The 18,749-nt window shown below is 49.1% G+C and overlaps 1 protein-coding gene across 2 annotated transcripts in view; it reads left to right on the top strand.

Annotated features, from left to right (window-relative positions):
* Positions 1 to 2,097: 2,097 nt before the first annotated feature.
* Positions 2,098 to 18,749, top strand: part of LOC126524049 (uncharacterized) — a 39,140-nt gene continuing 22,488 nt past the window's right edge. For both annotated transcript variants that reach the window (XM_055067048.2, XM_072286803.1), the window contains exon 1: positions 2,098 to 2,545. Coding sequence is in view for 1 of the 2 variants with exons in the window: in XM_072286803.1 (XP_072142904.1) it covers positions 2,370 to 2,545 (176 nt within the window). In the remaining variant the exon portion in view is untranslated. The remainder of the gene's footprint in view (positions 2,546 to 18,749) is intronic.

Raw genomic sequence — 18,749 nt, forward strand, 5'->3', positions numbered from 1 at the left:
CGTATTGGGTAAGAAGCCAAGAAAGCCTTTGTTATAGTCGAGGAATGTTACCCATTTTAGTTGTATCAGCCATTCGCCGTCGCCGGTTGCTGAGTCATTTATGAACGAATGATACACTCATTTAAGCAGAGATATGACGGTGGCATTTATTTGGAACTGCTCCTACGGCACACTTCGCGAACCAGACAAGGGATGGACTACGATGGAACATTCACAGGTTGAATGAGGATGCTGGTCTGTGATAACGTCTAGGGTCTGGCAGCGTGAGAAACAGCCCGATTTAGAAAGCGGGCCTTAGGAGCCTTTGTATGAAGAACGTCCAAGCAGTGCTTTCTCCGCTGCATAGATGCTGACTAGAAGGCCTCGGTGGAGCCAACGCGGTCGTTGCCCCTGTCGAAGATGGTGTGGTAGCGGCCTATGAACATGTCTCCCAGTATCCAGAGTGGCCCCCTCTCCGGTGGGAAGTCCATGGGAATGAAGCCGCTCAGGCAAAAGGTGGTTCTTTCCTGCGTCACCTGCGTTAGTACAAAAGGCTATCGAAACTGTGGCTCCGGTCATGCATGTGTGCGCTGCAATTCGGATTATCTGTGACGGCTCCCATTATGTAATTATCCACTCAGTCAAAAGCACGAGTACGGAACAGCTCTGAAGATGCGCCGAACATCGATGGAGAGCAAGCCATGCTCCGGTCGGCCACCAACATGCCCAAATGATCAGGTCATTGCCGAAGTGAACGCTGTGGTGGTGCGGGACCGGCGTGTGACTATCCGAGAAATTGCGCAAGAGGTGGGCATCAGTACTTTTTCTGCACATTCCATTATGACCAAAGATTTGGCCATGGAGAGAGTTGCGGCGAAATTCGTGCCGAAGCTGCTCACGGTGGGAGCAAAAGCAACTTCGTGTTGAAGCCTCACAGGACTTGCTGGATTCCACAAACAGTGACCCCGACTTCATGAACACCACAATCACTCGTGACGAGTTTTGGGTGTACGGGTACGACCCAGAAACCAAATTCCAGTCATCACAGCGGAAGCATTTCACGTCACCAAGACCGAAGAAGGCCCGCCAAGTGCGCAGCAACGTCAAAGTGATGCTGACTGCTTTCTTTGACTCCCCGTGGTCTCACGAGTGCGCACCACAGGGTCAGACAATCACCAAAGAGTTCTACAGGGATGTCCTCCGTCACCTACGTGATGCTGTGCGGCGCAAGAGACCGGAGTTGTGGTCAACAGAAAATTGGCGCATCCATCATAACAATGCTCCTGGACATTCCTCGCACTTGATTAAGACTTCCTTGGCGAAAAACCAAACTCCTGTAGTTCATCAAGCTCCTTAAGCTCCTGATATGGTCCCCTGCGACATCTGGCGGTTTCCCAAAATCAAGAGGCCATTGAAAGGAGCGCGATTTCAGACGAGAGAGGACATTATGGCTGCAACGACAGCTGAGCTAAATTCCATTCCCAAATAGGTCTTCTCGGAATGTTTCCAACAACGGCAGCACCGGTGGGAGAAGTGTGTGGAGCCCCAATGAAACTACTTTAAGGGTGACTAGGATTCCAACGCTTTCTTAGCGTCTGTAGTCTGTAGCAGCGTCTGTAGTCTAACGGCGTCTGTAGTCTGTAGCAGCGCAACTGAACCCAAAATCCCATTGGCTGCGACACCACGTCACGAGGGCGCCTCGACGGAGCAGTGCGGGCGAAAGGGGACTGCTGTCGCAATAGCACGCCAGCTGTTGCGTGAGAGGAAAAGGAATGGCCGCGACGCCACGTCACCGTCACTCTAGCTCTCGGAAGTAGGCGCGCGGTGCCGGAGCCATCACCGCAGGCGGCTGCTGCTTGCCGGCTAGGACAGCACGTACCGCTGTGGTACATTACTAGCAGTGCAAAATTTGAAGGATCGCTCTGCCGCGTTCAAATGGAGACTAATGCTTTCGCACGCACAACTTCACAAATGCTTTTGCGTCCGCGGATGTTCTTTCTCCATTCAACATATTGTTAATTTGCGAATTTGATCTGTCAAAGGTCCCCCGTTTTTTTTTTTGTGCTATCGCCCAAATCATTGCCGATTCCTGGTATTGAGTTGAGCCATACGCCAAAAGGCAACAAGCTAAACCAAACCAAATCAACGTCGACTGCGAGAACACGCCGATGTCGCACTAAAAGAGTGCAGCCAGCTTATTTTTATCGTTCTACGCAACATGCAAGCGCGTCGAGATGTCCTCAGTAAACAAAGGCTTTCATTGAATTAAGTTGCCAAGTGGCAGCGTACTGTGTAGATATTCGCATGATTTTAAATACGCCCGTATAGGTTCACTAAGTATCTCCAGAAAAAAAAAAAAGAACAGCCACGCGCTATCTCGCCGTGCGCAAATGCGCAGAAGAAGAAGGCCGTGCGCGCGCACTGCACGTATCACGGGCCACGGTCTCCGCGGCCCTGCATTCGAACCTCCGGAAGCACCGATGTGCGGCCAGTCTGCCCCGGTTACCGCACTGCTGGACGAAGGATCAGCGGCGCCAGAAGACTGTCTCGTGAGCCGTTGCCACAGGTAGGCTCACGCATCGCTGAGCCGTCAGCCATGCAGTGCCGCCGCTCTGTATAGCATCCTCTTTGAATGAGCTCGTTAATGACCTAGTAGAAAGCGTACACAGCTAGTGATGGAGTGAAGACGTGCCAAGTCAGCAGCTAGGTCAGCTTTTAAGGCTACTATTACGTAAGGTAATGTCAGCAAGCGCAGAACAATACGAGCAAAAACTGTTAGGGAGACAATGGTGCTAGGAGAGTGTCGGGACTAACAGACAAGTTCGTGGAGACTGCGTCCCGCAAGACGACATGAAGCACGCGTGACAGCACTGCAAGATAAAAATTGACGCGTTTTGCTAGGTTGATTACCTTGAAATCAGTTGCAGTGCTGTCACCCGTGCTCGGTGTTGTCTTGCGGGACGTCGTTTCAAAGGAAGTCTGTTGCTGGTCGAGCATTATTCCTGTTCTTTCGTGCGTGTCTTGGTTACGGTTTTCTTTCTGGTTGTCCTTTCCGTCTGCTGGCGTTCCCTTCCGTGTACCATGTACCAGCACGCCCTACAAGCCACTTGCACGAACTTGTAAGATGGATAAGCTGTTGGAGCTACCCTCTGGTGGATGGAAATTAAGCTTGTGGAATCGCCGCGCTATACTTATTTGTATCTGTAGCTAATCATTTTTGGTAGGGGTAAATAAAGTGATCAGTAAAGTGAAAGTTCATTTTCACTAGTGCGCTACTTCATTTTAGACTGTGAAAGAGAGACTGTGAGAGAGAGAGAGAGAGAGAGAGAGAGAGAGAGAGATTTAGGTTCACAGGATGTGTTTATATATGGACTGTATTCCTCCGTTGACTAGCATCCTACACCGCCTTCCTCCTCGTGACAGAGCTCAATGCTACACGCGCCAAGACTGTGCGCGTGTCATTCGCTACCGCCGCTACCGCGCTTACTCAAATATGATTTAGATTGCAACATTGCCTTGTATCTGCGAGTTTTTTTCTGCAAAATAGGTTGACTGGAGCACACGAGTACGGTCATGTTAAATTCTTAAATGTTTGCTGCTAAAGTAGTTAAAGATTACGCATTTCACCGCGAGCGCGTCTCACGGTCTAATTTTCCGAAATTATTCGCCGCAAGAACTGCCGTACCGGGTCGTCCCTCTCCGACTGCATTAATTAAGGCAGCCCTATTCTAGTAACGTCGTCTTTTGTAATAGTAATATGATAAGGCCATTTGTAAATATTTACTGCGTAGAGTACTGGAACCTTTGTAACGAGGAGGTGTACTCTTTCACTAAAACATTTTTACAATAGCCCCCATGTGGCATGCATTCTTCCTTTTCTACAAGCGTGTGCTGAATTTCATGGGTTCCTTATTACAACCTACAGTTGCACGTGTTTATCGTTGCATAGAGACGCGCCGTCTGATTTCTTTTATCTGGCAAATAATGCTAGATGAATGAGAAAAGTGCTTAGTTCAAGTGTTGAAACTTCGGTGTTCTAGCTTTATACTACAGCGACTCCTATGCAGGGTAAAACCTATGTGAGCCTATGTGAGTCAGGCGATATCCCTTAGATTTAGGTTAACTCTTTTTGAGTTGGTGTTAGAAATGTCAGCAGCCAGTTTTAGCTGATGGCCGAATGCCTACGAAGCATGTGAGAAAGAGGAGAGAACCCATCGGCGTTTGGTATTCAAATGCTGCGGTCGTATCCTACTTGAGAGGGCACCACCGAGAGCAATTTCGCCGCATTCCACTAAGCTATTATTCGAATCCGAGTCGGCGGAAAGGTAACTACGCCTAAAAGGCCCTCTCCGCGCAGATATTCGCCGACCGACCGAAGTCTGTCGGTATTGCCTCCGAAATCCCTTACCGCGAACAAATCAGAACGCGATCTGGCAACTAAATCGTCTTCCACGGCACCCCGTAAAAGACGCCGACCGCATTCGAGCTCGGCATCTTGCACTCGTCACAAAAGGCTCGGTCGGCTGCCGCGACAAAGATAAGGCTGTCGGAAATCAACCAGTTCTGTACGACCACGACAATGTTGCATTTCGATGAAGCGGTCGCGGTATAACTAGCGACACTCGAAGCACGAGTATATGTTAAAGCGTTTAGCGTTCATTCGGAACGGGCGATGTACTTGTGACTGCCTAGCTGTTTTTGTGGGCCAGTCGCGAAGACAGTGCTCTCTAAGATAGCTGTAAGAACGCCATGGTGATGCGGTACCGTTAGCGTGCTTCAATAGTCTTGCTGAGGTCACGAAATTCCCTGGTAATGTGACAAAGAAAGACGCGCACCGACCAAGGAACACTTTTTTTTTTTATCTGATTGGTGTACGTGTTTCTTTGTCATGTTTCATCCCGACCAGACGGGCATCCGTCGAACTCTCGATTACATCCCTTGTAACGCTATAGGCAGTGTCCAAAATCAGGCCTCTTATGGCGTGGGGACCTCTGGATTTGAAATGCGTGTTTTAAAGCTATGCTTTCGCCGGCCGAAGGCGCGAGACGCAATTTTAGGAGCCAAAAACACGCCATAGAGGTCGGGCCTTGAGACACCACCCATTGGTGCGCTTCACATAGCGCCCACAGTGGACGCACCGCGGCGCATGCGCGAGTAGAAGGGCGTCGAAGCGGTCGCCCGAGGGACGCACCAGGCCTTGTGTGTGTGTGCACCCACTTTTGCGCAACGGTCGACTGCCATTATCAGCCTGGAAATATTTCCTGCACAACGTGCAAACCACTACCCTGTTTCTATACAATGTTCGAAATTTTATATGCGAAAAATGTGGGAACAATTTCCGGGCTCATTCGCAATTGTACTAGTGGCCGTATTCATAGTTGAAAAGGCACACGTGGGACAACTCCATCGTTCTAAAGCTGCTTCTGAGCGACTGCGCATGGCATTTTTGTGTAATTAGGCAGATAAAACTGCGTCACTGCTTTTAGCCACTCGTGTGTAGTTTTGGCACCGTACATCTCTCTCCGTGTAGTGGCAGCGCGCTTCGTCATAGCGACAAAGCCTAACATTTGTTGTGTGCTTGCGTGTCGGTTAAGTTCCGTGGATTCCTAACCAACCTTACATAGTGTACTAATTAAAAGGCTAAACTTACTAATTACGTAAAGAAATTTCATAATAACGCACCAAACTACCCAAAAAATCAACTAAACTCAATAACACGGAACTTACCTAGCTGAACTGAATAACTAAATTCGCCAATCCCTTACTTAACTAAACAATAACTAACCGATGTAACGAAATCTACCCATAAATTTACCCAGCTAAGCTTGTGAGTTAACCTAAGAAATAAGTAATTACTAAATTATCAAACTAATAAGTAACTAAATAAACTAAAACTGACTGATATAAGAACTATACGAAATAACTATACTTATTGTATAAATAAACTAATTACATATCTAATAACTGAGGTATAGCTTGAACAGCTAATTATCTAACTAAGCTCAATAATAAATAACAAAACAAACTTGAGGAACACAACTAATTTAAGTAACAAAACATAACCAACACATTACGTAACTTATCTAAACCAACTAACAAAATTATTCACTGAATTATAAGATGCCCAGCTACAATGACTAATCATATATAATTAACTTACTAACTAATCAACTAATAAGTAACTGAATGAACTAGCTAACCAAATATAGCTTATCTGATAACTAAACAAAATGCAAGCGTAAGACAGCGGACCGAAACAGTTGTTACTAGTGGGGAGTGGGGCCACGTCAATCTTATAACGGTGCCGTGTATAATTTAAGCACAAACACATCGCACCTTAAATCTATAGCCAAACGTTCCCGCTGCATGCTCACTCTTCGAACACCGAGAAATAAATGCTGGCAGAAGTGCCTTTCCTCGTGAATTATTTGCATGATAGCGCAGACGGCCTTCTGGAGCGGCAGGCTGCTCCCCTTCCACTTAGGCCAGCGCCTCTGGTGCCACCTTCTGGCTCTATGTGAAACTTTCGGAGAAGTTTCGCGACAATAAGCAACCCTAGAAGAACCCTGGTACCGTCGTGCGGTTGTACCGGTGGCACTGCGTGGTACCACGGTAGTAAGGGGAGCGTTCTCGGGTTGTTCCCTCGTGACTGCTAGCGTTTCCAGACGCTGTCATTGAGACGCTGCACCTGTGGTCGAAGACGCGGACGCTGCGCGGGGTTCCGGAACCTCCCGCCGATTCCTGAACAGCGCTTGCGTGGTTGGCACTTCCGAGAATATCTACGCTACTGATACCGAAGAACACGAATCCTGAAACGCAGAATACAGCAATATAAGACGCTTCTGTAGGAACTAAGAGGCCACACCACCCTCGCGAGTGCATCCGGAACACCAGCCAGACGCGTAGGAGTAATCATAGGAAAGCGTAAAGCGGCACATTTTTCGCAGTGAACAATAAACTCCATATTCACAGACTACAAGGTGAACCGAAAACCTGAAAATGCGAAGCACACAAAATTAAGAAAATTGAAACTACATTCTGAGGCTTTGCGTGTCAAATCCACGATCTGATTATGAGGCACGCCGTAGTGGGGACTCCGGATTAATTGTGACCGCCTGGGGTTCATTACCGAGCACCAACATCTCAGTACACGGTTGTTTTTGCATTTCGACCCCATCGAAATGCGGCCGCCGTGGCAGGGATCCGATCCCGCGACACCCCAATAACAAACACACTATGTGAGAATACCGAGCCACTCAACAGATAAAGACCCAATATGTAAACGAGAGACCCGCAACGATCCAGCCAAATTTATGAGGAGTGGATCGTTTCGTTCGAATGAACCCTCGTTTGAATGAACGAGAAATAAAATTCAATTCCTGACGACATTTCGAGCTGCAGCTGTGAAAATCCTTGGTGGATTTCATACTGGGAATTCTGAATAAGAGTGAATGGTGAAGGCCAAAATATTTGGCACCGATACTAAACGTGTATTCTCTGTTTCTACAAGGGTTCAGAACTGGCCGATGGGAAAGTGACATAGCGGAGAGTTGGTGTAGGCCAGTTGGTTATTCCTGACTTGGGAAGCTACCGGAGGGAACACGCGAGACGATAAAAGGGACAACAACACGAAGTGGCACTAGAAAGTACCACTTGGCTCTCGCGTATGAGTACGCCATAGTTGTAAAGAGGGGTACCAGTCACATTGCATATTGAAAACATAGTTGCACAAAGAACTCCCTTCCGCAAGCATGCATGGCAAACACATTATTGGATAACAACTGGGCTTAATTGTTCATGTTTTTTTGCTGGGCGTTTACGGTGTGTGCCGCTCACTTGGTGTACGTGACGCGCGCACGCACGCACGCACGCACGCACGCACGCACACACACACACACACACACACACTGTTGCTCAATACGTGCTGCATAAGTGTTTTTTTCTCTCAGCGTGAAAGGAGCCCGGAAATACGCGCAAAGTTCCTCGAGCGTCCAGTCGCGCGGCAATTTTTCGCGTATTCGGGGTCTTCGTTCACGCTCCGAAACACACTTTTTAACGCGACAGCGTTAAGGAGCTCGTGTCGCAGAAACGCCGGTGTCGTCGGTGTCGGCGGTGTGGGCAGTGAGCGATAAATACCGGGAGGCACATCATAAATAAAAAACAACTTGCAAGATGGGCTGGGTGGCAATCAAACCAGGGTCTCCGTAGTGTGAAACGGAGACGCTACCACTCAGTCACGCGTTCGATGCTTCAAAGCGGTACAAAAGCGCCTCTAGTGAATGCGGTGTTGCCTTAGAAACGCGCCGTAGAAAGTTATACTGCGGTGTATATCGGTAATTACGAGCATGTAACTTACAGAAGTCGCAGTTACGCGAGTAGCGAAGTACGTTTCTGCTACATTTCTTCTGCTGCGCTATGCGCACACGCAGAGCCATCTTGCGGCAAACACAGAAGACGCCTCCTCGCAGTGTGCGGCGCTGCCCCGACGCGTGGCGCGCCACTCGCCCGCGTCTCCCCTTCGGACCGTGCGGGGACCGGTACGAGGATGCCCCCCTACCCTTGCGTTCAATAAGTTTTCTCGCTGTCTCCCCTTCCAACTTCCAGCGTGCATCACTCAAACCCTCGTGTTTAGGCGACGCGGCTCCTCTTTCCGCTCACTGTGCGTCCCAAGATCCCCCGCCGCCCTGCACTCTCCATCGCAGTGGCTCAGGGCTTGAGTGCCGAGTAGTTGGCCGAACTGTTCGCGGATACGTTCGCCCCGCCGTCTGTGTGCCCTGTCACAGCCGCCGTCGAACTTCCGCCGCACAACATGGTTGAACGCCTCGCTCCTATGTGCTATTTCCCAACGAGCGCAATTATGGAGCATGTAGAAGTGTTGTGTTCTGCTGAGTTCACGATCAGCGAGTTGCGCATCGTCTTGAACAAGCACAAACGCCGCTCCGCTCCCGGTTCCGACGGCGTTACTCATCAAGTGCTCAGGAACATCGACGCAGCTCAACTTCCCTCACTTCTCGAGGTTTTCAACTCCGTCTGGCGCAGCGGCATCATCCCCGCCAACTAGAAAGAGGCCATCGTCGTTCCCATTCTGAAGCGCGGCAAACCAGCCTCGAACATCAGCTCCTATCGCCCAGTATCGCTGACCTGGGTACCCGGCAAAACGATGGAGTCGATGGCTTTGAACCGACTCGAATGGATCGCCTCCGCCCTCGACGCTCTTGCCCCGGAACAGAGTGGCTTCCGCCGACTCCGCTCGACAGCCCATTGGACCACAAATCTCCAGTGAATGTCCAAAGGACGTCCTACGAAGGATATTTTGATGTCCGTCGGACATCCCTAGAAGTCCCGATGATGTACTACGGATGTCCATAGGATCGTCCGACGCAAGAGAATTGCACATCCCACGAACGTCCATCGTACATCAAAATCAAATATCCGGACGTCCGCAGGACCTTTGAAGATAATCCCATTGGAGCACCAGCGTCCTACAGATGTTCAGCGGAGATCAAAAACGGGACATTCGGACGTCCCTGGGATTGACGTTCATAGAAACGTCCCCCAAACGTCATAATGGGATATTCGGACGTCCAAGCGATGTCTAAATACGGATTATTCTTATTGCATAACCCCGAGTACATCCTAAGGACATTTTTGTCAGGATATAGGACGCTTCTGGGACATTTTACCAATCGTCCTAAGGAAGTTTGTGGGACATTTGGTTGGGGATTGAGGATATCCACAGGGCGTCCATATTGATTATAAATTACCATAACTGGGACGTTCCTCAGTATGGACCCTACAGTGCAGCAAGCCTGATGCAATTTACATACCATTAACAAAGTAAGCTGGTTTTGTGATGACTTGTGGGCAATGATGAAAAGGAACTGCACAGCTCTTGGAAATCCATCCCAGCGGTCCAATAAGGCGACCAAATATTTTCGTCATGCAAAAGCTGAAGTACCAGGAGACAAGCCAGGAATGCAGCCCACCACATCTCAAAGCACGTTAAATGAAGACTGCAGTGCAACTAAGCATTGTGCACATGGTTCCCTGCTACGCTAAGCAAATACATTACATACAACTTGATAAAAATGCATTAATTCACAACATATACACATGCAACCTATACTTTCTTGTGCTAACAGGGAAGAAGCTACAGAACGAAGTTCTGCAGACTGCTGAATCGTTTGACAATCTCATCAAAAATACAGCATTTATTTCAATAAAACAGTTGCAGGAAGATCACTCGTTGAACTCTAAAATGCACTCAGCAGTTTTCAGTAAAACCCAGCAATGCAAACAAATAAAAGTCGATAATTTCTTCATACAAGCTCAGCTATTGCAGATATTTATACCGCACCATGGTTAGTAAAAGTACACATTAATCAAACTCTTTACAAATGCACTTTGGGTAGCAAGAAAATTTCAGAATTCGCAGTGGGCCCACTATGGAACTTATCACGAGGCTTGCAGTGGGCTCACTTCCGTGGTAGCAGGCACATCAATGCAAAATTTGCTGAAAAGTTTAGATATGTTAGCCACTTTAAGTTGCCACAGCCTTTCCCTAGGCCATATTCAGTAGTTACATACACGAACCCGAGTTATGCTAAATTAAGATGTCACAACTACATTAGGCATTAACAATATTACTCGAGGCTAGTTCAGTGGTCATATATAGACAAACAGCTGCTGTATAATCATCCATTTACACTCTAAAAATAGTTGCACCCTTTGGGGTGCATATTTGCCACAGAACAATAATTGTCATCCGTCTTGCCCACATTTCCTTTAACGCTGCAAGCCTGGTACTTCCATGTCACGAATGGCATGCGCATTATCAGCATGACAGAGCATTCTCGACAGGAAAGTAACGAGCGCAGGGTTTTCAAGAAAAAAAAACACAAGCAAGACAGATGACGATTATCGTTCTGTGGCAAAATTACACCCCAAAGGGTGCAACTGTTCTTAGAGTGTAGAGCAAATGCACTGTGCATCCATAACAAGTTCTGGCAAGTCACCAGAGCAAACATCGACACTTTCGTGTGTAGTGATAAGACCATTTCAGTTGAGCTAATAATACGCAGATGCACCTCGGCCAGTAAAAGAACTTTAAAAGCCCTATGCAAGGGTGGGGGGGGGGGGGGGGTGTAGGGGGGTACAAAGGTAGTAGAAGGGCTACTGTGGGCTGGCTCACTTCAACGGTCGCGGGCACATAAATGCAATATTTGCTGGAAAGTTCAGAGGTGTCTTAGCCATGACGGAAGCTACTCCACTTTCTGCAGGCCTCCTTCAGCGTTTGCACACAGTAAAAGTACTAAATATTTTATAGACACACTGGGCATAAAAAAATTACTAAAGGATCACTTAAGTAGTTGCAAACACGAACATTACTGGAGAGTTCAAATACAAAGGCAGTTACAAGACACTTGCTTCAACACAATACCAAACTGATGTCACAAGTACTAGAGTTACAAGACACTCGCTGCACTTGAGTGGTCACAAACACAAATTCACCATAAGTGTTCACAGGCTTGAAGGCCTCTAAGCAAGTCAACAGAAGCAGAATGCGACCTTTCCGTGGTCACAGCCAAATATTGCTGAACCGTCACAGGTACCTTGGCGACTACACAATTAACTAAAAGCTTGCAGCATGCTCACTTCAGCAGTCATAGACAGAAAAATGCATTATATGAGTTCACCCATATGAAAAGCTAATAGAGGATTTGTGTGGGCTTGCTTCAGCAGCCACACATAAACACAATTTCATCCTAAAAATTCACGGGAATCAGACAGCCTCGATGGAAGTTACCAGAGGCAGAGCATGACTGTTCTTCAATGGCAGCAGTTACAAATACTTCTGAAAATATCACAGGTATCTTGGCGACCAAACATTTCACTAAGGCTCACTGCAGGCTGGCTCAGCGGTCGAAGACGACTACAATTGCAGTTCACGTGTACTACGAAATTTAGTGGGGCATTTCTGTGGACTTGCTTGAACAGTCCCAGAGACCAAAATTAACCGAGTTCACAGGTACATCGGCCCATAAGGAAGTCGCCACACGCTGGGTGAAGCCTTTCGTCCATAGTTTCAGATGCAGAACAGAAGAGGTCACGGGTACGCTACACAATTTACTAGTCATCCTGAAGGATCGGTTCCAGTGGTCGCAGACACGAAATACACTGTTGAGATCAGAGGTACTAAGAAAGCAGATTTTCGCGGGCTTGTTTCTGTGCTGATCCTCAACAAAGAAGGATGTCGACCCAAAGTGACACCAGGCTGATGGCAGGAACACAGCATGACTGTAAAGTATGCAATAAAAATGTGTTAGAAATGTTTATGAAAATTGCTGTCGTAACAACGTGCACATTTAACAGCAATCTGCAGGTTCTGACAGGAACTTTGCTTCTTTGTGGCTTAATATAAACTCGTTGAGCGAACAGTTATCAGAAAAGAGTTAAAAGGAATTCTCCTAGTCACTATGTCAGCATAGCATAGTTTCGTCCGAAAAGCGAAGCAGCGATTGGGAGAGCAAATTATCAAACGGCTATATTTAAGCAGCTGTACGTGTTATCGCCACTTTAAATTACAGTAAACCTTCGCTTCCTTGTTAAATTAACAAACAGTGTCATGCGCAAAGCCAAACATGAACACACCTCCCTGACGGTAAATATGCTACGCTGGCGTGAAGCGGGGCAGCAGCGACACGCGATCGCTTCTTGTTGCTTCCAGCCACAATGCCTTTCAAGAGCCAAATTTACGCGAACTTCGACACTAAGCTGCGCGGGAACAGCGCCCACGAAGCCACTACCCACCGCGGCGCACGTCCGCGTCAGCGGAAATTCATCAGGAGTGTCCGTACAATTTCTATCGCAATATATTACAAAAGTTAGGCGATTGTCGACTATATAACTCCAGTAAATATACAATGACAATATGGGGATGCAACAGTCGCGTAAGTTTGTCCAGCGCGTCGCGCACACATGTCAGTACATGCGCTGGCCCAAATGATAGCAAATGTGAGAAAACTGAAGCAGCACGGTTGGTCAACCGCCCTGTGTGCGAGGTGCTGCCATTGAAATACAAATGCCCACAATATAGTTCCGTTATTTGGAACTTCCGCGATTGTATTGGTCTTGCAAATGCGATTACGCAAAGAAAACTCAAAGGGTAGACAAAACTTAGGCGACACGGTAAATCACCTGACAGAGTGAGTGAGTGAATAAACGTTTATTGGGTCCAGCAAAACGCGATAAAACGCGCACCCGACAGAAATTTAGTTAACAGTCAAATTTACGTGCCAAAACCACTTTCTGATTATGAGGCACGCAGTAGTGGAGGACTCCGGAAATTTCGACCACCTGGGGTTCTTTAACGTGCACCTAAATCTAAATACACGGATGTTTCAGCATTTCGCCCCCATCGAAATGCGACCGCCGTGGCCGGGACTCGATCCCGCGACGTCGTGCTCAGCAGCCCAACACCATAGCCACTGAGCTACCACGGCGGGTAATTAACGGTCAAGAGAGACAAACGTTCACCATTACTAAAAAAATAAATTATTGGGTTTTTAAGTGCCAAAACCACGATCTGATTATGAAGCACGCCATAGTGGGGGACTCTGGAATAATTTGGACCCCTTGGGGTTCTTAACATGCACTTAAATCTAAGTACACGGGTGTTTTCGCGTATCGCCCTCATCAAAATGCGGGCGCCGTGGCCGGGACTCTATTACTAAAGATACGACAACGTGCGAATTCGGAGCGATAGTCTAATAGGCGCAAACGATTCGATCGTTACAGACATCTGAGACGTAAGCTTGACCTCACCAACATACTAGCATGCACCTGAGAACGTGTAAATGAGCAGCAATTCACAAGATGTCGCCCGAAATTTCGTTATTCCCAGAAACGAACGTGTAGGGCATTGTATGACAGAAACGCGTGGGAAAATTCCGCAGCGCGGCAGGCCAACCATCACGTGCAACAAGTGCTGCGATCGCGGTACAAATGCCCACAAATGTTTAGTTATTTCAACCGCATGCCATTTTACGATCGCTCTCGCAGTCGCGGTTACGCAAAGAAAACTCAAACGGCAGACGAAGCTCAATTGGCAACACGGTTAATCATGAGGGCGGGAGCGTGACGCAAATTTAGCAGTCAACGAAGATCGACAAACGTTCCCCATTATTAATACGAAACAATACGACCACGTGCGAGCGAGCTATAGTATAAGTAGCGTAAATGTGTCGATCGTTACAGGAAGCTGAGGCCTAAGCTTGATCTTATTACCCTCATAAGAGCATGCATCCGCCCACATGCAAACAGGCAGCAGCCTAACAAGTCGTCCAAACGTTTCGTTATTTCGAAAAATATGCATGTCACTGTTTGGCACATATATGTATGCTGTACGTAATGGTTAAGGGGCCGGCCGCACTGCTGAACTTTACCACGCTTGTCTTCACGGCTGGTATACCAGCCGTAAGGACAAGCGTGGTAAAGTTCAGCAGTACGGCCGACCAATTAGCCATCACGCGCAGCAAGTGCTCCGATCGTGATACAGATGCCTACATCTGTATTCTACGTCCCAAGTTCACGTACAAACGTGCACGGTCATTCCTTGTTCTAAGGTCAGCGACAACCTGTCCCATCATACTTCAAAACCCCGATTTCCACTTATTGTACAGAATCCCACCCTCCTTGTAACGCTCTGCGTGACATTAAGAGTATTGAAATGAGTAAATTCAGTTAATCCATCCTTACGCAGTTTTTACGATTGCTATCGCGATTGTTAAGCAAACAAAACAGCAATGGCAGACGAAGCTTAAGCGACACGGTTACTCACTACGAGCGTGTGATGGAGTCAACCCTCACAAACTCTTATAATAAAAGATTGCTACCACGTGCGAACGAGCTCATCAGCGCGCACGTTTCGTCGTTACAGAGCTGAGACGTGAATTTGACCTTAACACCATACTAGCATGCATCCGTTCACGTGTAAATATGCAGAAACCTAACAAGTCGCCCAGATGTCTCGTTATTACGACAACGTGCACGGCACTGTTAGCCAAAAACAATACCAGCCGTAAATACACGATCTGTTTAATTCAGCAGCGCGACCGGCCATCACGGGCAGCAAATTCTCAAATCGCGATACAAACGCTAACAAAGTTCTACTATTCCGAACGTACGCAGTTTTACGATTACTTTGGCAATCGCTGATACGCAAACAAAACGCCAACTGCACACGTAGCGAAGTTTAAGCGACACGGTTATCAGAAGAGCGTTGGTTATCAGTACGAGCACGCGAAAGAATCAGTCAAGTGAGAAAACGTTTCATCTTACGTACTAAAAAATACGACCACGTGCGAACGGGCAATTAAGAAGGCGCAAACGTTTCGTTCGTCACAGGGAGCCGAGTAGTAAATTTGTCTTGAAGTCTAACAAGTCGCCCTAAATTTCAGTTATTCCAAGAAACGTGCATGCACTGTTAGTAAGAATATATCAGCCCTAAAGACAGGTGTACTAAAGTTCAGCAGCGTTGCCGGCCATAACGTGCAGCAAGTGCCCCGACCGCGATACAAATACACACAAACTTTCAGCTATTTCAACCTTACAGTTGTACGATTGATTGCTATCGCAATCACGGTTACGCAAAGAAAACGCAAACGAAGCTGAAGCAAGGCTATGCTGGACAGTGTTTGTCGGGTAGCTATTATAATCAATATTCATTTTCTTATTATTCGCCACTGTTCAGTAAAGACAACGATAACCTTGCGGACTCATCCTGTGGGCAACATGCGAGTTAACGGTTCTAAAGTTACGAATTCAGATATTTTTTTTTTTGCGGATCTCAGCGCTGCGCAGAGATATAGGACAGAATAAGCTCAGAAGTTTGCAGAATAGTAGTACGATGCGACCAAACGCAACACAACGCATGGTCAATCGCCGATTGATGTTGCCGTCGCTGCAAAAGATGGGGATGTACTACAATGCCCGTCATTCGATTATGCGCAGACACGACACTTGCAGGGCTGCTAATAGAAAAACATTGATTTCATGAACTGTCACTTACCTCTTGATAGGCGTAAGACGTACAGGTGCCGCAGAAATGGAGCTCCAAAGCGCATGACAAAATCGTTCACCTGGAGCTGACCAACGCTCACCCTGGAACTCATGAGCACATGGCACAACGATTCAACCACCACGTTCAGAGAAAGCGCGCGAACTGAGCGTGTGAGAGTGCAGAGCACACCAACCCAGCAACCTTCAGGCGTTGGCATTCCGAGCTTACACAGAAGGGCGAAGAGATCCAATAAGACGGCGTCGTTACGTCATGTGACTGACTACGCGCAAATCAGCGCAAAGCGTGCGTGTGAATGCAAGAGCCAGTGCTGATTCGACTGGGTAAAGGCAGTCACTGCTCTGTACAACGGCAGGGGTTGCAGGTGTTGTAGAGGTTGCCGTACTCTTCTTTCTCGACATGTTCGGAGAGCGTAGGAGCATAGAGCACGATTGATTCGGTTACGCCTTGCAGTAGCTGGTAATGCGCAGTTGTTCCGGCGTTCTGCCTGTTTCTTTGTGACGTTTCCTCCCAATATGCTTGTGCAGTTTCGGTCGTTCATTTCAACTTCTCCGTTTATCGTCTGCATTGGAAGTTTGATTATGAGTGCAGCAACTTCACATTGCTGGCTGACATGTCTTTACGGAGGAGCGTGCGCTGAAGGCAGCCGTGGTAGAGATTTAATATGCCGCGATATGATCACGTAGTACGTGTAGGATGTGTGTGTTGGTCCCACATATGGCCGGTATGGGACATCCCGTTGAAAACATCCTTCGGACATCCATAGGATTAAAGTTTTGGGATTTTGTTTAGATCCCAGAAGTTCAATCGTGTGGATGTCTGAAGGATGTCTTAAATAGGACATCCCGAATTTAACGTCCACATGGTACCCTCTGGTCGTCCTGAGCGGGACTTGGACGTTCGGATCTAATCGGGATGTCCAGAGGATATTCGTGGTCCAATGGGAGCTGATTCCATCGCGGACGTTGTCGCCACTCTCGAGCACGCTGCAAGCCGCCGCGAAGCCGCATACCTGGTGCTGCTCGATGTCGAACGCGCGTTTGACGGCCTCCCGCACGGCACCATCATCCAAGCGCTTCGCGAGCTGCGCATCACCGGCCGCCTACTGGACTATGTGTCGGCCTTTCTTAGCGACCGAACACTCAGAGTGCGTGTTGGCGACGCGCTTAGCGCCGCCCGCAGCGTGACCGCTGGTGTTCCTCAGGGCAGTGTTCTTAGCCCCTTTCTATTCAACTTGGCGCTTGCAAGGCTCCCCGATTTCATCCCGAAGCTGACAGCCTTCGAAGTCCGCGTGGCGATTTACGCCGACGACATCGCTCTTTTCGCTTCGGGGCCCACGGACTATGGCTACCAAATGCGGCAATCACTGCAGTCTGCTATCAACGCCGTGGACGAATACCTCACCAGCGTGGGGCTTCAGCTCTCGGCGTCTAAACCCGAGGCGCTAATGATTCACCCCCGTGGTAGCCGTGCTCGCTCCGCAGTGCCCACGCTCTCGCTGCGCGGAAGCCCCCTCCCGTGGCAGAGAAAAGTTCGCTACCTGCGCCTTCACATCGACTGCCGCCTGAATTTTAATGCGGCAACCACACAGCTCTGCAGGGACGCCAGGAAAGTTGCAGGCGCCGCACGCTCCCTGCTCGCCCGTGGCCGCGGCTGCACACCGCATCTTGCGCTCCGAGTTTATAACTCGATCGCTACTTCGCGAGCGCTCTACGCACTCCCGCTCACCAACGCCAGTGCAGCCAACTGGAGGGCCGTTGACGTCAAACACCACACTGCAGTTCGCCAGATGTACGCGCTTCCCCGCTTCTCGCAAGTGGGGGCAACTCTCGCCGAAGTGGGAAACTGGCCGCCCTCACTTCGTGCGAGGAAACAGGCGCTTCACCACATCGAGCGCCTGCAACGGTCGCCACAGGGCCAGTCTCTCCTGTGCCGCCTCCACACCCTCGAGGGCTCGGGCATGGGTCAGCATGCATCCGACTTCAGCGCCCGCATCGCGTCTCTGCCGCAACTCCTTCCCTTGCCGCCATCGCCGCACGCTTCCCCGCTGCTTGACGTTAACATCTGCGTCCCGGGCGTCACGAGCAAGCGCCGAACAGCACTATGTGCCATGCAGCAGGAGACGGCTGCACTGCTTCACGAACACCTACGCGACCGCCTCCTAATCTACACTGACGGCTCTGTCTCCAGTGACGGCTCCGCTGCTGCTGCGTGCACGGCACCGGACATTTCTGTGTCCCGGCAGTGCCGTCTCCGTTTCCCTGCCTCATCGACAGTCGCCGAACTCGCGGCCATCGACCTTGCGGCTGACCTTCTTCACCAGTGCGGTGTCTCGTCTGCTGCGATCCTGAGTGACTCGCGCGCGGCTCTGTGCGTGCTGCGGAAAGACTATGCCGGTGTCCCACTTGTGCAGCGCGTGGGATCGAAACTGCGCCACGTCGTAAATCAGGGCTGCGACTTGGTTTTGCAGTGGGTCCCCGCGCACATTGGCCTGCCCGGAAACGAAGGCAGCCGACGCCCTTGCGAAGCAAGCTCTCGCGGCTCGCTTCCCCCTCGCCATCTCCGTCACTCGCTTCGACGTGGCCAAGACGGCCATACTGCGCACCCTCCGCGCGCATCATCCTGACTCACGTGTTGCTGCGGGGACGCCCCCTCGCCTCCTCCCCCGCACCGGCCTCTCCCGCTGGGATCG

The sequence above is a fragment of the Dermacentor andersoni genome, chromosome 3, assembly GCF_023375885.2.
Source record: "Dermacentor andersoni chromosome 3, qqDerAnde1_hic_scaffold, whole genome shotgun sequence".
NCBI classification, from domain to species: Eukaryota; Metazoa; Arthropoda; class Arachnida; order Ixodida; family Ixodidae; genus Dermacentor; species Dermacentor andersoni.